The 18,039-nt window shown below is 39.2% G+C and overlaps 1 protein-coding gene across 2 annotated transcripts in view; it reads left to right on the forward strand.

The window, feature by feature from the left end:
* The window catches only part of LOC122845841 (AT-rich interactive domain-containing protein 1B-like), a 193,024-nt gene that overhangs the window by 124,919 nt on the left and 50,066 nt on the right, over positions 1 to 18,039 (forward strand). For both annotated transcript variants that reach the window (XM_044142315.1, XM_044142316.1), the window contains exon 5: positions 5,205 to 5,511. In XM_044142315.1, coding sequence (XP_043998250.1) covers positions 5,205 to 5,511 — 307 coding nt within the window. The remainder of the gene's footprint in view (positions 1 to 5,204; positions 5,512 to 18,039) is intronic.

An 18,039-nucleotide genomic window follows, 5' to 3' on the forward strand; every position in this document is an offset into this window, starting at 1 on the left:
TCATGGGTTGGCACGCTAACCTGCTCAGTCACCTGTTGGGGTGCTTTTTTGGCAAGCACACTGAGCATCTCATCTTTTCTTAGTGTGTTTTGTGCTTTGTGGAAACCCTCTTGAGGTTCTAGAGACTCTTTTCTCCACACACACATCCTCTTTCCACAGTCCTGTCAACATATGATGAAAAAAATATTGAAGCCATAATACAAGATGTGGTACTGTTGTTTTTCAGGCACATGTTGATGAAGATGTCATAGTTGAAACAACCATCATTTCTATCACTTCTCATCATCGTGAACACTAATTATCATCATCACTTCAGCTTTTGTAAACATTCCAGCTGATTGACGTGAAAAAATAAATTATAATGAGGGCGTCTTCTAAAACTTCTGCTACACAAAGTCTTTTGCTTTCTTTTCTGTGCTTAATAGCATTTATTGAAGGGTATCACAGCCAGAGCTCTGCATGGGGCATTGCATTAAAACCCTCTTTAAAGCATACAAACACAGAGAAGCATTCAGCAATCCATTTGGATTCATTTGCACGGCATTTCATTTGGTTTTTGCCTCAATCAACGGTACTGGGGTAAGAATTTAAGGAATAACGCCTTTGTAATAGCATTTTCTCGCTGTCTCCAGTGCACTACAAAAATAGAAAGTACAGCGGCTGGAGTCAATAAATGAGCACAGAGCTGCCACAAGAAGACCAGTCCCTCAGGCCTACAAACGATAGCTATTGGAGTTAATTACAGTTTATATCATTATATTTACCCAGAGAATAAAACTGTCTACTAAGCTCTGCTTTTTCAATGTACATTGCATCATTTGCAGAAGCTATGTGTTTAATGTTATGAAAGGTTATTATGAATTTCATGGTTTTCCAATAGAAACAGGTTTCTAGACCTACCTACCTGTTCATGCTGAGTTTAAAATTAGTTTCACTATATTATATATGATTATTTTATGTTGTGCTCATTAGTAGATGTCTGCCACTTACAGATTAATCTTTTCACTCTTTTCACTCTATGCATGTTTTAAAAAACGTAAATCCAAACCTATGCATGGAAATGTGGGACCCAAAAATGCTTTCAAAATAATCTGTAAAGATTTCATTTCTCCAATGTTCTGAGTCAATACGTCGTAGAACTATATTTTGCTGTAATTACAGCAGCAGGTCTTTTTGGGGGGATGTCACAACCATTTGCGTTAATCCACTCTACATTCTTTGTAAAGCAGTTCACACGTGATCAGATTGGATAGATTGCATTTGTGAAAATCCATCCAGTTATTCCACAGATTTTGAACTGGTTTTATGTCTGGATTTGATTGATTAGATAAATATGCCATCACCCAGGTTTGTGGTGTGACACAATGTGAGAAACTGGATAGGAATACTTTTGCATGCCATGTTAATTATGTCAAAATTGAAAATAATTTTTTTGTTTTTTGCAGTCAAAAGCCTGGTCATGTTGAAGTGGTGTTCCCTACAGCACTCACTTGCTGTATTTGCATTTGTGTTTCAGGCTCTAGTTAACCGGCTAGCCATCTTCTGCGGAGCTCTGAGCCATTTAACGCCTCTGACTGGGACAGACAGATCGAGACATGAAAATAGACACTTGATGTAGGAAATGAGAGACAAGGGAAGTTGCAGTCTCTCCATCTTCCTGGACCCTGTAGGAAACTGTAAATGTTGGCTCCTCCCTGTCTAGACCAAGAACCACTTGTGCATACACACGCCGACACACACACACGTACTCGTTGCCTACTTTCATAGCAACTTTGATTAATTCCCAAAGTGCTGTGAGAGGAGACAGCATCAGCGCCGTGGTCAGGGGAGAAGGCGGGCAGTCTGCTGGATGTGACAGCTCCCTGCTTCACACTGATGCCTTAGAGTGTGGATGTGTGTGTGTGGGTTAGTAGCATGAGTGAGGGGCAGGATGTGTGTGTAAAAAGCCTCATCTGTCCCCTCGGCCACATCAGTGCTCAAGCATGTCTTGCTGTGACAGCCTAGCAGCCTGCGTTCCTGTCACACTCACACACACAAACAGAGGAGCACTAACACCAGTGAGGTGAAGGGTCACGAGCGACTGCCTCTCCAATGTTGTGTGAAATGTGTAGCTGACCCAATGTGTGTGTGCAAAAACGTGAATATGTATGTGTCTGTGAGTCTTGAATCTAGTGGTGGAGGTGCGGGGTGGGTGGTGGTGGGGGGGCAAAGTAACTGGTTATTATCACCTCAATATTTTTCTTATTATGACAATTACATGCTCCAGGAGCGAATTAAGCGATAAAGGACGCCAAGCGGGAGTGGTTGACAGCTATTTGGAGACTCGATGCACAGAGCAATTTGCAGCCCTGAGCCAAACAAATTGGATTTGGGCCACTTTGGATGGGGGCCCCAGATTGTTGGGCGTTTGGATCCTGAGATCTGCCATGAGCTGGGTAGCTGGCTTTAATTCTCTATATCGAACCAAGGTAACAATGCTCTATAGCCACTAACAATGATTAAATCTTATGCTTGTGTATGCATCATGCTTCACTGTCTGTAGGGTATTTACGGTTTTACGTCTATGAGCATTAAGCGTTCCCACCTCTGCATGTTAAACAGCACCACTACTTTTTTGGTCTTGGGCCACACAGCTGTGCTCAAGTGTGTGTATAATCCAAATGAGCCTAACAGCCTCTAAACGAATTACTCGTACACATTTTGCCACCCCTAAACTGCCACAGGAAATGCTGGCAACAGCACCCAATTAGGTGAAATGCAATTATTCCGATCCATTCACACAATTAGCCTGTAGGTTAACAACCTAGCTGTACATCCGGCTGGCTCCCGGTGTTTTTGGGAAAGCCTTGGTCACACCAGCTCTCATGGTAACCCCTCCGTGTCAAATAGCATGCACCCAAAGCAGCCAGTGGGACAAAAAACAACATTGGGCCCCATTGGAGGAGGCAGCGCATGACGCCAATCAGCTCAGTGCAAAGGGCGGCTCGATTGGCTGAAGTAGAGAGTGAGATCATGGGTTAGGGAGAGGAAAGAAAGTAGCCGTTGTGCCCAGCGGAGCGAAGGTAGATAATACCAGGCGACAGACTGGCAGGCTGTCGGGGCGGGTGGGCACACACAGCAGCATGATGGAAAACAAAGGCTATGTGTGTCACAGTTGAGATCGCATTAACCAAAACAATCAGGCATGGACGGGCTGCCACACTGACTTGGTTGTCTGTTCCACTGGCTAAGCCAGGAACCATGAATGGAAAGAATGGGTGGGAGGGGAGCGCTCGTCACATTGCTTATCTGATATTGCATTGTCCTATTGTAATGAGAAAAGTTGTGTTGCTCTGACACTAAACTGACGATATGTCAGAGCTGCCAGTGTTTTTACCGATAGTATGTTTAGATTTAATCCCGAAGAGCAAAATGTTCATGAAAATAGTTATCTATATTCAACTTTTAATAAAACAAGGAAATGTTTACTTATTCATACAGCTTTTATTTCTTTACCAGTGTTAGTTTAAACTCTGTCATCATATATGTTCAGTACATTTAACATGAAAAATGGAATGAAGCACATTTTGTGCTGGCTTAGAATATTAAATAACTACACATAATTTAGAGAATTATATAACGTTCTCACATTAAAAATATTTCACATTAAATAGATTATTTAGTTGGAAAAACTGCTCGGGTAGAGCCTGTTATTGACTGATTAGTAGACATGTTGCACCAACTGTAGATTTAAAGCAATAAATTATAGTTGGAATTTTAGTTATTGTGCCTTTAATTTTATTTTCTACATTCAAATATACTTCCAGCCATCCGTTTTTGACATTCTAGTACAAAAAAATTGTAGTACACATCTTTCTGCATATTCCTTAACTCCAGAAATAGACGTGTAACACTGAGCAAGCTTTGTCATCATTTTTTTCTAAGTCCAATAGCTGCTGTTGTCTGCAAATTTAACTTTATACTTTATTAGTTTCACAATCACCTAAGTACACTGACAGGATGGACTGTTATATCAACCATGTGGGACGCTTCTAGACAGGGTGACTTTAAATATCCAACTTTAACTATCTGATTTTGTTCAACCAGAAAACAACGCAGCCACCTGCAGATGGACTTACTCAGACAAGAGTTAGTTACCTCGTTTATTAAAACAGATGGTATGAGTGCAAAAAGCACAGTTTTGTGTCTGAATTCACATGCAAATGCAAAAAGAAAAAAAAAAATCTTAACATTATGTTTCTGTTTTTGATGGTTGAGCAGGGCTCATTTCCATTTCAGGGACACTGAGGAACATATCTGAGTTGACATTGAACTGTTAGGGCTCAGGTGGAACTTGACTGGAGAGACCACAGGCCCTGGTATAGCTGGTAGGATCAGCTGTCATCCACTTGCAACTTTCCACTGTTTTCCTCAAATGGGTACCAGCCAGAAAAACAGGGGTTATTTACAGGTGACTTCCCTTGTCGTCGCACACAGCTGAGCCGCAGCCTCTCAGTTCAGTGTGAATGTGTGTGTGATGTGTGGTCGGTGGGCAGACATCACAATTCATCTCATCACTTCACATCTGGTCTGCTCTTTACTTCCATCACTGCCGCTTTTATTTTCCTTTGGCGCTCCGCACTTTTATGCAGTCAGCGGTGTGTCAGCAGTATTATTGGGGGATTCCCTGGAATTGCTTTAGAACAGGGAACTACCTGCTAAGTGTGCATACACACACCCAGACTCACACACACGCATAAGTACGCAGCCCTTTGCTCACCACTGGGAATTGAAACGGTAATATGAACTCACCCTTGGTCTGAATGAAAGCCCATTACAATTTATTTTTACCACCACAGCCTGGACAGTTTACTGGCTTGTTCTTTAGTATGTTTAGGTTTGCTCTTTATTTCCATCACTGACACAGAGACTATAAAGATATTTTTTTGAGGATGTTGAGGGTCATATATATGTCAGCTTTAATTTACACACATTGAAATAAAAGCTTTAAAGTTTAAATGTTTCTGACACTTATTGCCCATATATTTAATCTTTTCCAGTAATATTTGCAGAACTGCCTCTTCTTTATGACATAATGTGCTCTGGGAAAATGATGTGCTCGCTTGAGCCTACATTTAAATTTGCCACCTGCTGCTTGTCAGCTCTCATCAAATGCTTGGATGAACTTCACAAATACTCACTGTAAGTCTCTGCTTGCGTTCCAGGATCTCTCTGGCTCGATTGATGACCTCCCCACTGGGACAGAGGCCGGACTGGGCTCGGCTGTCGGAACTGGCGGATCCTCCAACGGCAGCAGCAGCGGTAGCAGCCAAGGGGAGCCGGGAGGCGCCGGTAACCAGGGACAGTCCCCCTTCTCTCCCCATGCCTCCCCCCACCTCCCTGGCCAGAGGAGTGGGCCCTCTCCCTCTCCGGTGGGGTCCCCAGCAGGCTCCACTCAGTCCCAGCCGTCCCGTTCGGGCTCAGGACCAATTTCTCCTGCCAGTGGACCCCCTGCCAACACCACAGCTCCAGGTAGAGTTTCCGTTTTGAGCCTCATGCATTTTAACTATGTGGTTTAATGTGATTAAAAGTTAGAAGGGGTTATTAGGGGGTTTTTTAATTACCAAAAAAACTGCCAAAATATGCCGCTGATGACAGAGCTGTATTTTGCATTTTGTGTTTTGAATTTCTGCTAAAAGTTTTTTTTGAATTTTTCTGTTAGAGAGCACAAGAGGGAAGAAAGTCAAAGCATCCCACAGTCAGTGAAGATGTATTGGATTTGACAGCTAATGAAAAATACCTGCTGCGACATGTTTGAACCACCTGAGCACTATTTTGTAGTCATTCCAAACTGTAATTATAAAATAGGTGGAAAATAAAACCCTTTTTTAGCATCTGTTGCAAATAAAAATTAGAAAAATGTGGCAAGCATTCCTAATCAGAGCCTCTGAGAGGACGCTTTGAAAAAACACCTTTTGAATCAATTAAAGCTGCAAGTCTTTAGTAGTATTTTTCCACCGACATTACAAATCTAGAAATGTTACATCTGCTCATTCTTTGGAAAATAGCTCCAGCTAAATTAGATTGAACAAAGAGACTGTGAAAAACTATTTTCAAGAAGTGACACTATTTTCTTAATTATATTTAGTTATTTTTGTCTTGCAAGATCACCTTCTTCCACATGTTTACTGTTTGTCCTACATAAATAGCAACCGACTTTCCAACTATCCCTATAAGCAATTATTCTAAGGAGATTTCTTACGGCTGCAATAATTTCACTGATGGCCATCCATAAAGGTCAGCTAACATTAGTCCTGTCAACAGGGTCTTCCACCTGGTTCCTGTCAGCTGCTTCTCTAATTACTGTTTCTCCTCAGAGGGGAAATTTCCTCACCATTAGGTAACTTCTGAAGGTAGATGATTGGTTGCATTGGATTTTCTTTGGGTGTATCACATGAAAATGGAAACCTGACTCTGAACCAGAAGATTAAATTCTCAGACAAGTTAGTTTTGATCAAAATACCTAAATTGTCTTTCATATTTGTGAAGAAAAATCAAGTCTGTTCTTTTTTTTTTCCATTTGCAAATGTTACTTGGATCATTCTTATGTCAACACCATTAGTGCACCTGTTACTTCTGAAAGCTTTTCGCAGTAATCACACCCACGTTTATGTCTGACCTTCTTGTTTCTTCCCCCATTTCTGTTTGTTTTTTAAATGTGTGCATTTAAGCAAGGTTATATTGCAAAGTGTCCTTTGTTTAGAATATCATTGGTGAACCCACAGAAAGCAGGTTTAAATGTTATGTGTTGAACTAGATTGTGAGAATAAAACTTCAGCAGTACAATGTTTTTACTTAACCTCATTCACTGTCTTAATTAAACATAATTATCAATATAAAAGAATAAAAAGTTGGAGCACTTGTTTTGTTTAATTGTTTCTATATTTGTTTCTATATTGCTGTGTAATACATTTAAATTCATTTCCATTTTGCCAGTTTGCACAAAGAGTGATGAAGAGTACTCACTGTGACAGAAGACCAAATGCTTTCCATCCTGAACATTTACTTTGATTTTCTCCAGTCCATTTACAATTCTAATTCAGGGAACTTAAGAGCTTTGCTGTGTAACCTGGACTCTTTGTGGAACATTTTTCATTGGCTGCATTGCAGAGATATTTCTTCACATCCATGGAGGTTTTTTTTTTTTTTTTTTTATCTCCCTCTATGTACCAGCTACCTGTGGATCACACCAGCATTTATAGTGCTGTTCAAAAGTGTTTTAGTGAAGTGTTTGCAAATGGCTTTGAATGGTTTTCAGTAGTTTTATTTAATTTTTATTTCTCCGTTTTACTGTGGTACCCCCAAATATATTCTCAGCTTACTTTATGAAGGCATCAGAAGGTTTTTGGAGAAAATCAGTGAACAAACCGTCATCATGAAGACAAAAGAACACACCAGGTTAGGGATCCATGTGTGTAGATTTAAATTGGGTTTGAATATCTGACAGAGAACTTTTCAAAGTGTTTGAACTATCTCTTTGATAAAACAAAAATGTGTGGAAGATTATCTGCCTGCCAGGTTGCTTTTTGAGAGAAGCCTAAAATAAAGAACTCCTTTGAAGAAAAGCTATGAGGTTCATCTTCCAGCTGGACAACAACCCTAAACAAATGCTTTCAGATCAACTCATATTTATGTGTTAGAATGGCCCAGTTAATTTAATGACTTGAAATGGATGTTTAAAGTCACTCTGTTGGATTCACAAAGCTATTTTGCTGGGAAGAATTTCAGTCTTTAGATACCGTAAATCTGTTAGAGACATTCCCTGAAAGCCGAACAACTGTAATTATATAAAGCATCATAAAGGGCAGGTAACATGCAAGCACAACACTTTTCAGATTTTTATTCGTTAAAAGATTTAAAAACCGTTTATGATTTTTTTCTTTACTTTCATAACTGAACACTTTTTTGTTTTGGGCTATTACAAAAAACCTCTATGAGGCACTGTGCATCTATACTTTGTCCCTACTTGGAGTGTTACCATGTTATGGATGTTTGGGGTTGATTTCCCTTCAGATTTGTAGCCTTATCTAAAACAAAAGAACGTAACAGGACTATCAGACAGTACACAGTGTGTCTGTCTGTCTCTTGAGGCCATAAAAGAGCATTTAGATAAATAAACAGTGAGCATTTTCCATAAATGCACTCTTGATTTGCCTGCAACAGCCTGCATGTGTGTGTGGCCTCCATGTCATCCCGCCATCCTGCCTTTCTGAGTGAGTGGCTGACTGGCCCATCAGCTTGTCTAAGACCTGCCAGTCACTCCGACAAGGAGGGGCAAAGTGTCTGGAGTGAGATCTAAACTCCAACTCCTCCATCTACTCCTCGTGCTCTTCCTCTCCTTCCTCTCAGCCTCTTACACCAGTGATTGACGCTAATGAAAAACTGGGACAGTGGGGTTTTTTTCCAGACGCTCGTGCCAAGAATCATGACAAGAATCCAGAGTGAAGCGGGCGAAGACGGGAGGCGAAACCGATCGCTGGGACGTGATTAATAAGAAAATATTTTTAAATATTCCAGGCGTCAAATAAGTGGTGATAAAGCATGGAGCAGTGAGTAACATCTGGCATGTTTTAGCTGCTGTACTACAATCAGTTTGAATTAGATCAAGAAGAAGCCAGTTTCACAGAGACACAGGAGAACTAATGTGGTTAGCACACATCTGATTAAAAATGCCCCACTTTGCAACACTTCATCTCAAGTTGGAACATATCTGTTGATGCTAAGCTTTACTTTGGCAGGATGCAGTGAAGACAGACAAGAGTTTTCGCCAGCTGTGAGCGTTTCCTGTGGATTTCGGCAAAAGCAGGTTCTGTCCAGTAAAAGTAAAAAAAAGAAAAGAGAAAGAAAATCACAAGATGACAACGAATAATAAGCAATTTAATTTGTGTGAAGACCTCATCTGCAGCATTTTGAGCTGCAGTCAAGAAAAAGTCAAAACACAGTCTATCTGGCGGCTCTTCATTCTGCTCCATTTAGCCCGCTGTCAGTGGAGAAATTGGTATTGCAGGTTGTTTCTTAAATTGATTCTGCACCTCAACTGCTGTCAGAATCTGTTGTTTTCATTGACATTTTTGGGTGTTTAGATTTTTTTCCCTCCAATTGCATTTAATTATAACTGTTCCATAAATGTCAGCACATGAAGATGTTTGGATAGTTTTGGCAGGCTTCTGTATAAGTGCAAATAAATTAGAAAATAATAATAATCTTTTTTGGCATTGAATAAAAAATTGTTCAGACGATTATCATTTTTTTTGTTTTTACACAGACAGACTTGGTATTTAAAGGGAAATTTCTTCAATTAGGTTCAAGAAAATATTCCAGATTTTGCACAAATATGTAAAGGTAAATATTGCTTGGAGTCACATTATTTGGCTGTGCAAGTAAACATTAAGAAAGTCTTAGAATTAATTCATCTTATTTTACAATAATTTAATTTTCTGTGACATTTTTAAATAAATCCAGGGCATGTACTTTTGAAGAAAGCAAAGAAAATGACAAAAAAATTCTAAAAAAAAAAACATAGAGAGATTAGCAATAGGAGGGTCATACCATAAGAGAAATGTTAACTGGTGTCAGATATGTCAATATCGGTGAGGAGATTTCATGTACATATTGACAAATAAAAATCTTAACACTTAATTTTTTTTTATCAAAAATTTTTTTTTTTTTTTTATCAAAAAAATTTTTTTTTTTTTTTATCAAAAAAAATTTTTTTTTTTTTTGAGAAAAAAGTAAAGTACTCAAAAGTATTTTTTACTTTGAACAAAAGTAAAGGTTTAATTTGCCTTTATTATGTAAGCTTATGCCACTGCGATAAAAGTTGCATGTTTTTAAAAAGACTTTCTGTATAAAGATTTAAAGAGATGATAGTTTTCCTAAGTGACGTTGTTTAATCCTCAGTATAGTTGCGCACTTACATTCATATGCATCGTGTTTGTGTCTGCCACCAGTCAGGCTCCCTCATGGGAGTGATGCGACACATCACATGGATGAGCACATCCGTTCCCCTTGACAGCGGTCAGAGGAGAGCAATTTCATTATGTCATGTTTTCACCTGGCTGTCAAACAAATGTACACATGCAGAGTGGAAATACCAGCCAAGACAGGCAGAGGGAGCATATAGAGGGGCACACATACCTGTGAAAAATGTATTTCATGCTTTGACACTTCATATATATATTGTTGTTCGTATGAATTACTTCTGTATGTATGCTCACATGGATGAGTGACAGTGGTGTTTGAGTGTGTGTGTGTGAGAGAGAGAGAAAGCTGCACTGTGAGAGTGTTAAAGAGGGGTATGTTGACAGATTGCCAGCCTATCATACACCCATACACTTGCACAAATCTATCTTGTCGGAGCGCCACAGCAAGCCTGTGATTCCCTCGTCTCCTCACTTCTCCTCCTCTTCCTCTTTCCCTGCTCTCCCCCACCTCCCTCTGTCAGTCTCTCCATGAAGCAAATCCAATACACTGTAACATTATCCGGAGCCTTGCCTTGCTATTTGGATTCTCTCCCGGAGCCAAAAAGGCACACACAGGGCCAAATTGATTTTCCTGTTGCGCTAGATTTGTGACAGTCGAGCAGAAATCACATTGCTCAACCGCCAACCTTCCCCCTCCTCATCTGCCATCTCATATGTGCACACAAACACATACACACACCTCTTGGTGTCTGTCAGGCTTTTTTTTTTCTAACTGTAAGACATCAGAGACAATAAAGAAAGATTTCTGTCTCTCATTCAAGTGGGTTCTCCATGAGTTACTGTGGAGGAAAGTAGAGAGGTATTCAAGTTAAAGTGCACAGCACAATGTCTTTAGAAAGTTTACAAATCAAAAAATCTGAGTTTAGAGGTGGAAAGTTTCAGGCTGTATTTACTATTTGGTTTCACTGCATGCACCCTCTGGTTTGACATGATATCTACAGCTACAGTCTGTCAGAGCGGTGTCATTTTCTGTAAAGACTTAGCAGACCTGTCAGTTCTCCAAAACCGAGTCGAAGATGTATCCATTACCAGACTGAATCTGATGCATATTACATCAAACTTCATGCAAACACAACATGGAAAGTCAGCTGTCATCAGCTGGTAGCACTGCTGCGGAAAACATTGAGGCAAGACTATACTGGCAGAAATCCCTCAGCAAGTTTCATAACAGCAAGAGAATAAAGATCAAACCAAAAAATATTTTTTGGTTTTAAGTAGGAATGTTACCTATACACATTAAACTGGTGTGGTTAGGTATATGCTACAGAGATCCAACAGATCTCAAAATCTTCACACTTGAATTCTTGAGGTAGATTTTAGAAAAAAAAACTTAAAAATCATAAAAGCAACTTTATAAAAGCTATTTTTGGCTGTTTTGAGGACCAACTATAGTTTGGAGACAGCTCTAATAAAAATCTCCAATGACCTAAAATGCACCCCTAACGAAAACTTTGAGTCCTCGTTTTGCTCTCTGTCAGCACTGTTCATGCTGTACATCTAGTAGGGTTTGCTACTAGTTACTACCAAACCCTATCTGACCTCTTTGCTATTCTCTGTTATTGATTCAGGTCTTATTTAGCAGATAGAGATTTCTTTAAATCATCAAAGGCTTCAAATTTTTCTAAGCTTAATGGTGTTCCCCAAGGCTCCATATTTGGTCCCACTGTTTATAAGGTGCCTGCTGACCCTTGGAAATATCATCAAGCAACAGGGGATAGATTTGCATGGTTAAGTGAATAAAATAATCCTTAATATTACTATCTCTTTTGAGGACAAAAGGAAGATGGATTCCTATTTCATCTGTAACCTTGACATCAAGACATGCTTGACAAAACCAGGACCAAAAAAAGATGCTAGTCATGGATGCTGCCACACACCTGGATTAAATTTATATCTAATTAAGTATTCTGATGCTACAAGTGAATAAGCAACAATAATAACGATTATTATTATTAGAAATTACATATTATAATTCAAATCTGTCAATGCTATTTTAGTTTTATACAAAATAATACCGTAAATGATAATCACACATCCTAACCAGATAATCCTACCTTTTTGTAAAAAAAAATATATATATAGTTTCCCCAGAGGATTCACTCTTTAAAAAAGAACCAACAGGCAGATGTTGAGTCCTGAAATAACATAAAAGTTAGAATAATGTAAAAAAAAAATAATAATAATTGTAACAAGGCAGGTCAGAAAGTCCAGAGGGAGTTTAGTGTGTATTACCACACAGAATTGCAACATGATTTGAGAGGATATAAATCCTGTTTAAGTGATGTTTGCACAGTGGCTGCTGATTGTGTCACAATGAAAACATCAGCTGTGATGAACTTGTATGTTTCCATTGTGAGCGAGTCAAAAATGTCAAGTAGGATGATTACAAAAATGTTTTTGCTTCCCCAGCTCGTGCATGAATCTGTGTGTATCCATGTCTGCATAAACTGGGATATTTCACAAAATGCACCCTGTTGTTTTAGTCAAAACTTAAAACACATGTCGCTGCTCTTTGCCATTTACATAAAAGAGCAACCAAATCCCTGAACACTTTGAACTTAACCAGAAAGAAACTTGTTTTTCAAATTTGTGTACAATATTTGGTCATTTCTGCGTGCATGCATTTGAAACCAAAGCTGCAATATTTTCTCCATGTTGTGGAGCTGCTAATATCCACAGAGGATTTCTGCACTCTTTCACATCCCAGCTGTCTCTGTCTGCTGCAGAAGATCACAAATCCTCCTCTCAGCTCCATCCATTCTTTTTCATTCTGTGTCTCTTTCAAACCGCAGTCCTTGGAGGTCCAGTTAACATTGGCCTGCCTGGTCTCTCCCGTCTACCTCCTCCATCCTCTTCTTTCTTTATTTCGTTTTTCACCTCCCCTCCAAGTTTTTATTTTCCTCTAATAAGGTGAATGGAGCTCGCGGGCGAGCACTCTGGAGAGTTTAAGCTGTTTATCTGTGCTTCGCTTCAAGAGCTTCCGGGGCCCAGAAAAGGATAGAGAGGTCAGAGAAAGTGGAAGGGTGGAAAGCAAGGAAGAGTAGAAAAGAAGGTTTAACCTTTTCTCTTTATTAGCTAAAATGCTCTTTCTTAATCAAAGCTTTAAATTTGCTCCCCTTTACATCATCCTCAGCCCTGCATTTGTAGACAGATTTTATTTATTATATAAGAAGTGCACATAAAAGGAGTAATTGTAAACTGTTCTGGTCAAAGGCAGTGGCAGTTCTTTGAAACGGATAGGAGTTAATTCAGTCCTCAACCAATTAAACCAAAAACCAGAAAATGCACTCTTAAAACATAATTTTATCTTAAGCTTTAGAAATACTTAATTCCATTATCCAGCTGTAGTAAACAGACCTAAATCTTAGACTTTGCATAAAAGGGAGAGATGCCCACTCCACATAGATTGGTCATGCAAATAAACATCAGAAAACTGAATCAAAAGGTGTTTTTGTTGTTGTTTGTGTTCTGTCCTCGGACACAATGGCACCCTGGAAGGTGAGCCATTTCACCAACTTAAAAAATCACTACTGGTCAAACATTGAGTATACATTCATAAAGAAAATGGTTTAACTTTAAGTTGGCCGTTTTGTGAACAACATTTGCATGAATTTCTCGATTACAGAAAAAACACATTGTTACTGAAACAGAAAAAGCCATAGGGACATTTAGCTTAAAACCAAATTTCTCCTCCATTGCCTCTGGTGAAAGTTACCAGAAAGAAGCAATAAAGGGGTGTGAGGGAGGTGTTGTGGGGAGGAGTTATTATGTGTTTTTCAGCATTGAGTGTGTGGAACATGGCAAGTTTTCTTGTCACACCACTCCCTAAGAGGCTGTGTGGTGGGAACACTGCCTCTGGCTGTCCCCGTCCCCCTCTTTTCCTCTCATTATTTTCAACGCGCTTGCTTTCTCTTATGCTCCCTCTTGTGTCTCGCATTCCCTCGTCCCCACCCTCTCGCCTTCCCATCACTGTTTGTCTCTGCTTTATTCGCTCAGAGCGTTGCTGTGGCGCAGGCCTCCCACCGAGGAACAAGGCTGAATTTTTCCATCCACATCTCTGCCTCTGTGCCTCCGTCTCATTTCTCCTCCAGCTCTCTTTTTTCCCTTCTCTCTCCATGTGTCCTCCTTTTTTGTCTTCTTCCCCCACCACCCACGCTGCCATCCACCCAACTTTTTTTTTCCCCACCCCTCTTTCCCGCATTTCTCTTACTTGCTGTTCGAAGTGAAACAGCAAAATGCTGTCCCTGTAGGCATTATATGCACATAGCACACCGTCGGCCAAAATAAGAGGGTAAAAAGAGCATGCCTGCTGCGTTAGCCGTTTAGAGAAATCCCATTCTAACTCTGTCCGACTGGAAAACCCTAACCGGAGCACAGTGTGCAATTATTTTCCCACCCCGACACCTATTTTCATGCTTTCTCTCACTCCATCGCTCCCTCTCCCACTGTTTTTAGCTTAAGCTGCAGTTTTTCTTTACTTACAGTTGCTACTCAGCGTTGGAAGTAATGAGGATCTTGGGAGAGCGCTTGTTTTTGCGAGCCACTGCAGGCCTATGTTCATCCCCCACAGGGAGAGTTAACTGGCATTAGCCCCCGGCTTGGAGAAGCATTGACTCGCACCCATTGAGATCTAAACCACCGTTATTGGAGCCCGCTGTTTATCTGCCTCTTCCCCCTAAAGACATGGCAAATGGGGGTTTTACCTCGACATGCGTATGTGTGTGGGTGGGGAGGAGGTGGGGGCGTGTGTGTGTGCGTGTTTGTTGGGTGGTGCAGGTGTGTGCACATTTATTGCCTGGGGCTTGTATTAGGAGATGGTGCTGAAGCAGCCTTTTCTCTGTCTTTTGTACCATTCTATTAGCACCCACCACACTTACCTCACTTCATCCAAAATGGCCCTCATTGCTTAAGGCTGCTCTGTTTTTGTGAGAAATACTTTTAAAAAGTGTGCAAGAAATCCTACTTTTGCATGCACACACATAGCAGCTAATGCACCTGCACTGCTTGTGTGTGCACTTCATAGGTCTCATCATTGAATATAAGGCGAATCATCACTCTACATCAGCAACATTCATACAGGTTGAGATAGCTCATACACTTTATATTTCCAGGGTAAAAGTAATGCCTCAAGTTCTCTCCCTGAGCTTTGAACTTCACTATCATTTACGTTTGAAACCATGATGAAAACAAATCTTCAAAGACCACACTCCCTCCCTTCAAAGGCGTCTCAACAGTCCTCTTGGATAAGAAATTAAAAGTGCATATTGGGTTCTTAGTGTGGAGTATTACATCCAAAAGAAGCAGCAAATTCCTATTAGTTTTATTACTGTTGCTATGTATGCATTATGTTTGCATTCTAAAAAAGTCCAACAATTCAGTGTTAAGCAAAAACTTTTAAACTTGTGGATTCACAACTTTCTATGACATTAGCATAAAAGAAAGAACGTTTATATTACATTCGACTGAAATAGAACTAACAAATTAGTATCGATTCAGGTGACTGACAAAACTTATTTCAAGTCATCTTTGTATGTGAGCTATTTGGTTGTTTATGCGTCTTTGCACAGCTGGATGTTTTTAAAGGTGTAAATTGTGGACAGGAAATAAAAATGCAGTGTGATGCAAGGGAGTTGGACAACAAGATATTGCCACACCACTGATTGTTACATGTGTTAATTACATTAAAGCTCCTGAGGGAACACTGGAATTGTCAGTAAAAATACTGCAAAAAAAAGCATAATTTTATGAAAAAGATAACACTCTCAGACAGTCACAAATTGACAGTTAAAACTACAAAAGTGGAGAAATTACACAATTTTATGTTAAATAAAATGATAAAATGACTAAAATACAAAAAGCCTTTAATAGAGAATGAGACATTAAATTACACTTGTCTTAAAGGATTAACTTTTCAAACAACTGAACAAACACTTACAAAAACTTTAAATTGAAGTACATGTATTTTTTGAAAATACAGTGCAATAACACATATTAACATTTACATGTCATGATCCATGGGTGTTTCTGTTTTCTTTAGTGTGTACTTTCTGTTCATTATTGTGTGTAAAGTCTTCCCATATCTAGTTTGTCATCATGGTTTTGATGACAAACTAGAATTGTCATAATGGTTTTGCCATATATGTTACTTCTTATAATTAACAGCTTCTTGTTTTCTTTTTCTTTTAAATTTGCTTTATTCTCTTACTTTAAGCATAAGACTTACCCCTTTTGGTTTGTCGATCCTCTTGAATCTTACTTTACTTCAGCTCCCTGAGTTAATTAGTCTCCCTTGCTCAGTTTCTGGGCTTTCCTTTTTTTCAACACTGTTCAACATCTCTGATTACCTCACTGACTCCTTTCTCATTTTCTAGTATCTCTACTGATGCCTCAGCTAAAAAGCTCCCTAGTTTGCTTTGTTCATTGTTGGGTTTTTCTAATGCAGTCACACTGGTTTCATGCTCCATTCTCTTGGTCACAAACTTTATAAGTATTTATTTTTCACTATTAAAAAGTTTTGTTTTCACCTCTTTGCTCTTTATTGTATATTATTAAAAAGAAGATAAATTCAAAATAGTTGTATTATTTCACCAACATAAATGTGAGTCATATATCAACAATAACATGTGGAGGCTTATTTAATATGTTTGTCAAAAGAAAAAGGATTACAAAGTGTAGTGTGCTACATAGTGCCAGCTATGTCAACACACTTTTTAAAATTGTGTTGATTGAATCTCAACAAAATGAAATACCAATTAAGAGTAGCTTTTAATTGAACATAACTTAAATATCTTTACATTAATATGTGCAATTTATCTCTCCCTAACTACATTGAAATTAATTATGTTAGCTTCATAGGGCCTATAATTAATTTTTGTTAATTGTGCTGCTATAAATAGCTGCAGTCATTAACAACACTTGCCTCTAAAGATGGCATGCAGTCAACATTTATTGATTTATTTATCTATTTTTATTCATTGATCATTTAAATAAATAATTCTGTTTATTCTGGTTTATTTTTTCTTGACAGTTAATAATCATAGGGTTATCATGCAACCATGACTTTATATATTAGGTATTAGGTGTGCAAAAGGAAACTGGTTTCCATTTTGCATACGAAGCAGCGTTTTCCTAACATTTGAATTTTCATCCATAGTTTGTAATATTTTCTTAGCAGGCATGAAAAGGTGTACATTCAGTTTGTCCTGACATTTAGCTCGCTCCACTCCATATTCCGCAGGGCGAGAAGAAGAACTGCGTGTCAAAGATCCAGCTCATGAATTATTAATGATGTAGATTAAAAGTGCCAGGACTCACTGAGGAGCTTGTTTGTTTTATTTGGACATAATTATTTAATGGCACCTTGTTAAAAATGATAAAGAACATTGGATAAAAGCAAGAGAAAGGAGGGACCATAGGAAAAGATCTTATTAGTGATATTTTGGTATTAGTGTTCCATTTTTTTCTCTTTACTTTTTCCTTTGCTTCCATTCTTCACTTTGCCTGTCTTTCATTAAAACGTGCATCAAATTTCGTTGCCGTAATATCATTTGTAGTGACAGTTTACATGGTCATGTGGAGGAATTAGTGGAGCGTAGAGGTCACTGTTCCCTGTTTCCACCTCCACAGAGGCATTCACTCACAAACACACTGTGGAGGATGCTGCCAGTCCCCCCTCTGCCTTCCAAGCAAACAGATTTTGACAGCGTAGCGGGTGCCTGGTATATATCACTGCACACACTGCACATACGCACACACAAAGCCTAGCCTTTATCGTAGGGTCGGCTTCTGCAGTTAAAGGGTTCAGCAAACCGCTGCGGGCATCCTTCATCCTCAGTGCCTCCCCATCTGATCCCCAACTGCAGCTAAATCTGTCCCTTTGGCAACAAGTTGCCATGACCCTTTACTACATGCTTAAGGCTTCCTCAGTCAGTGATTCAAACATGCTGCATAACACTGCAGCACAGTGTTTTATATACACACTAAGGCAAACACATGAGAATATATTTGACTACGCACA

The sequence above is a fragment of the Gambusia affinis genome, linkage group LG16 (genome assembly GCF_019740435.1).
Source record: "Gambusia affinis linkage group LG16, SWU_Gaff_1.0, whole genome shotgun sequence".
Taxonomy (NCBI): domain Eukaryota; kingdom Metazoa; phylum Chordata; class Actinopteri; order Cyprinodontiformes; family Poeciliidae; genus Gambusia; species Gambusia affinis.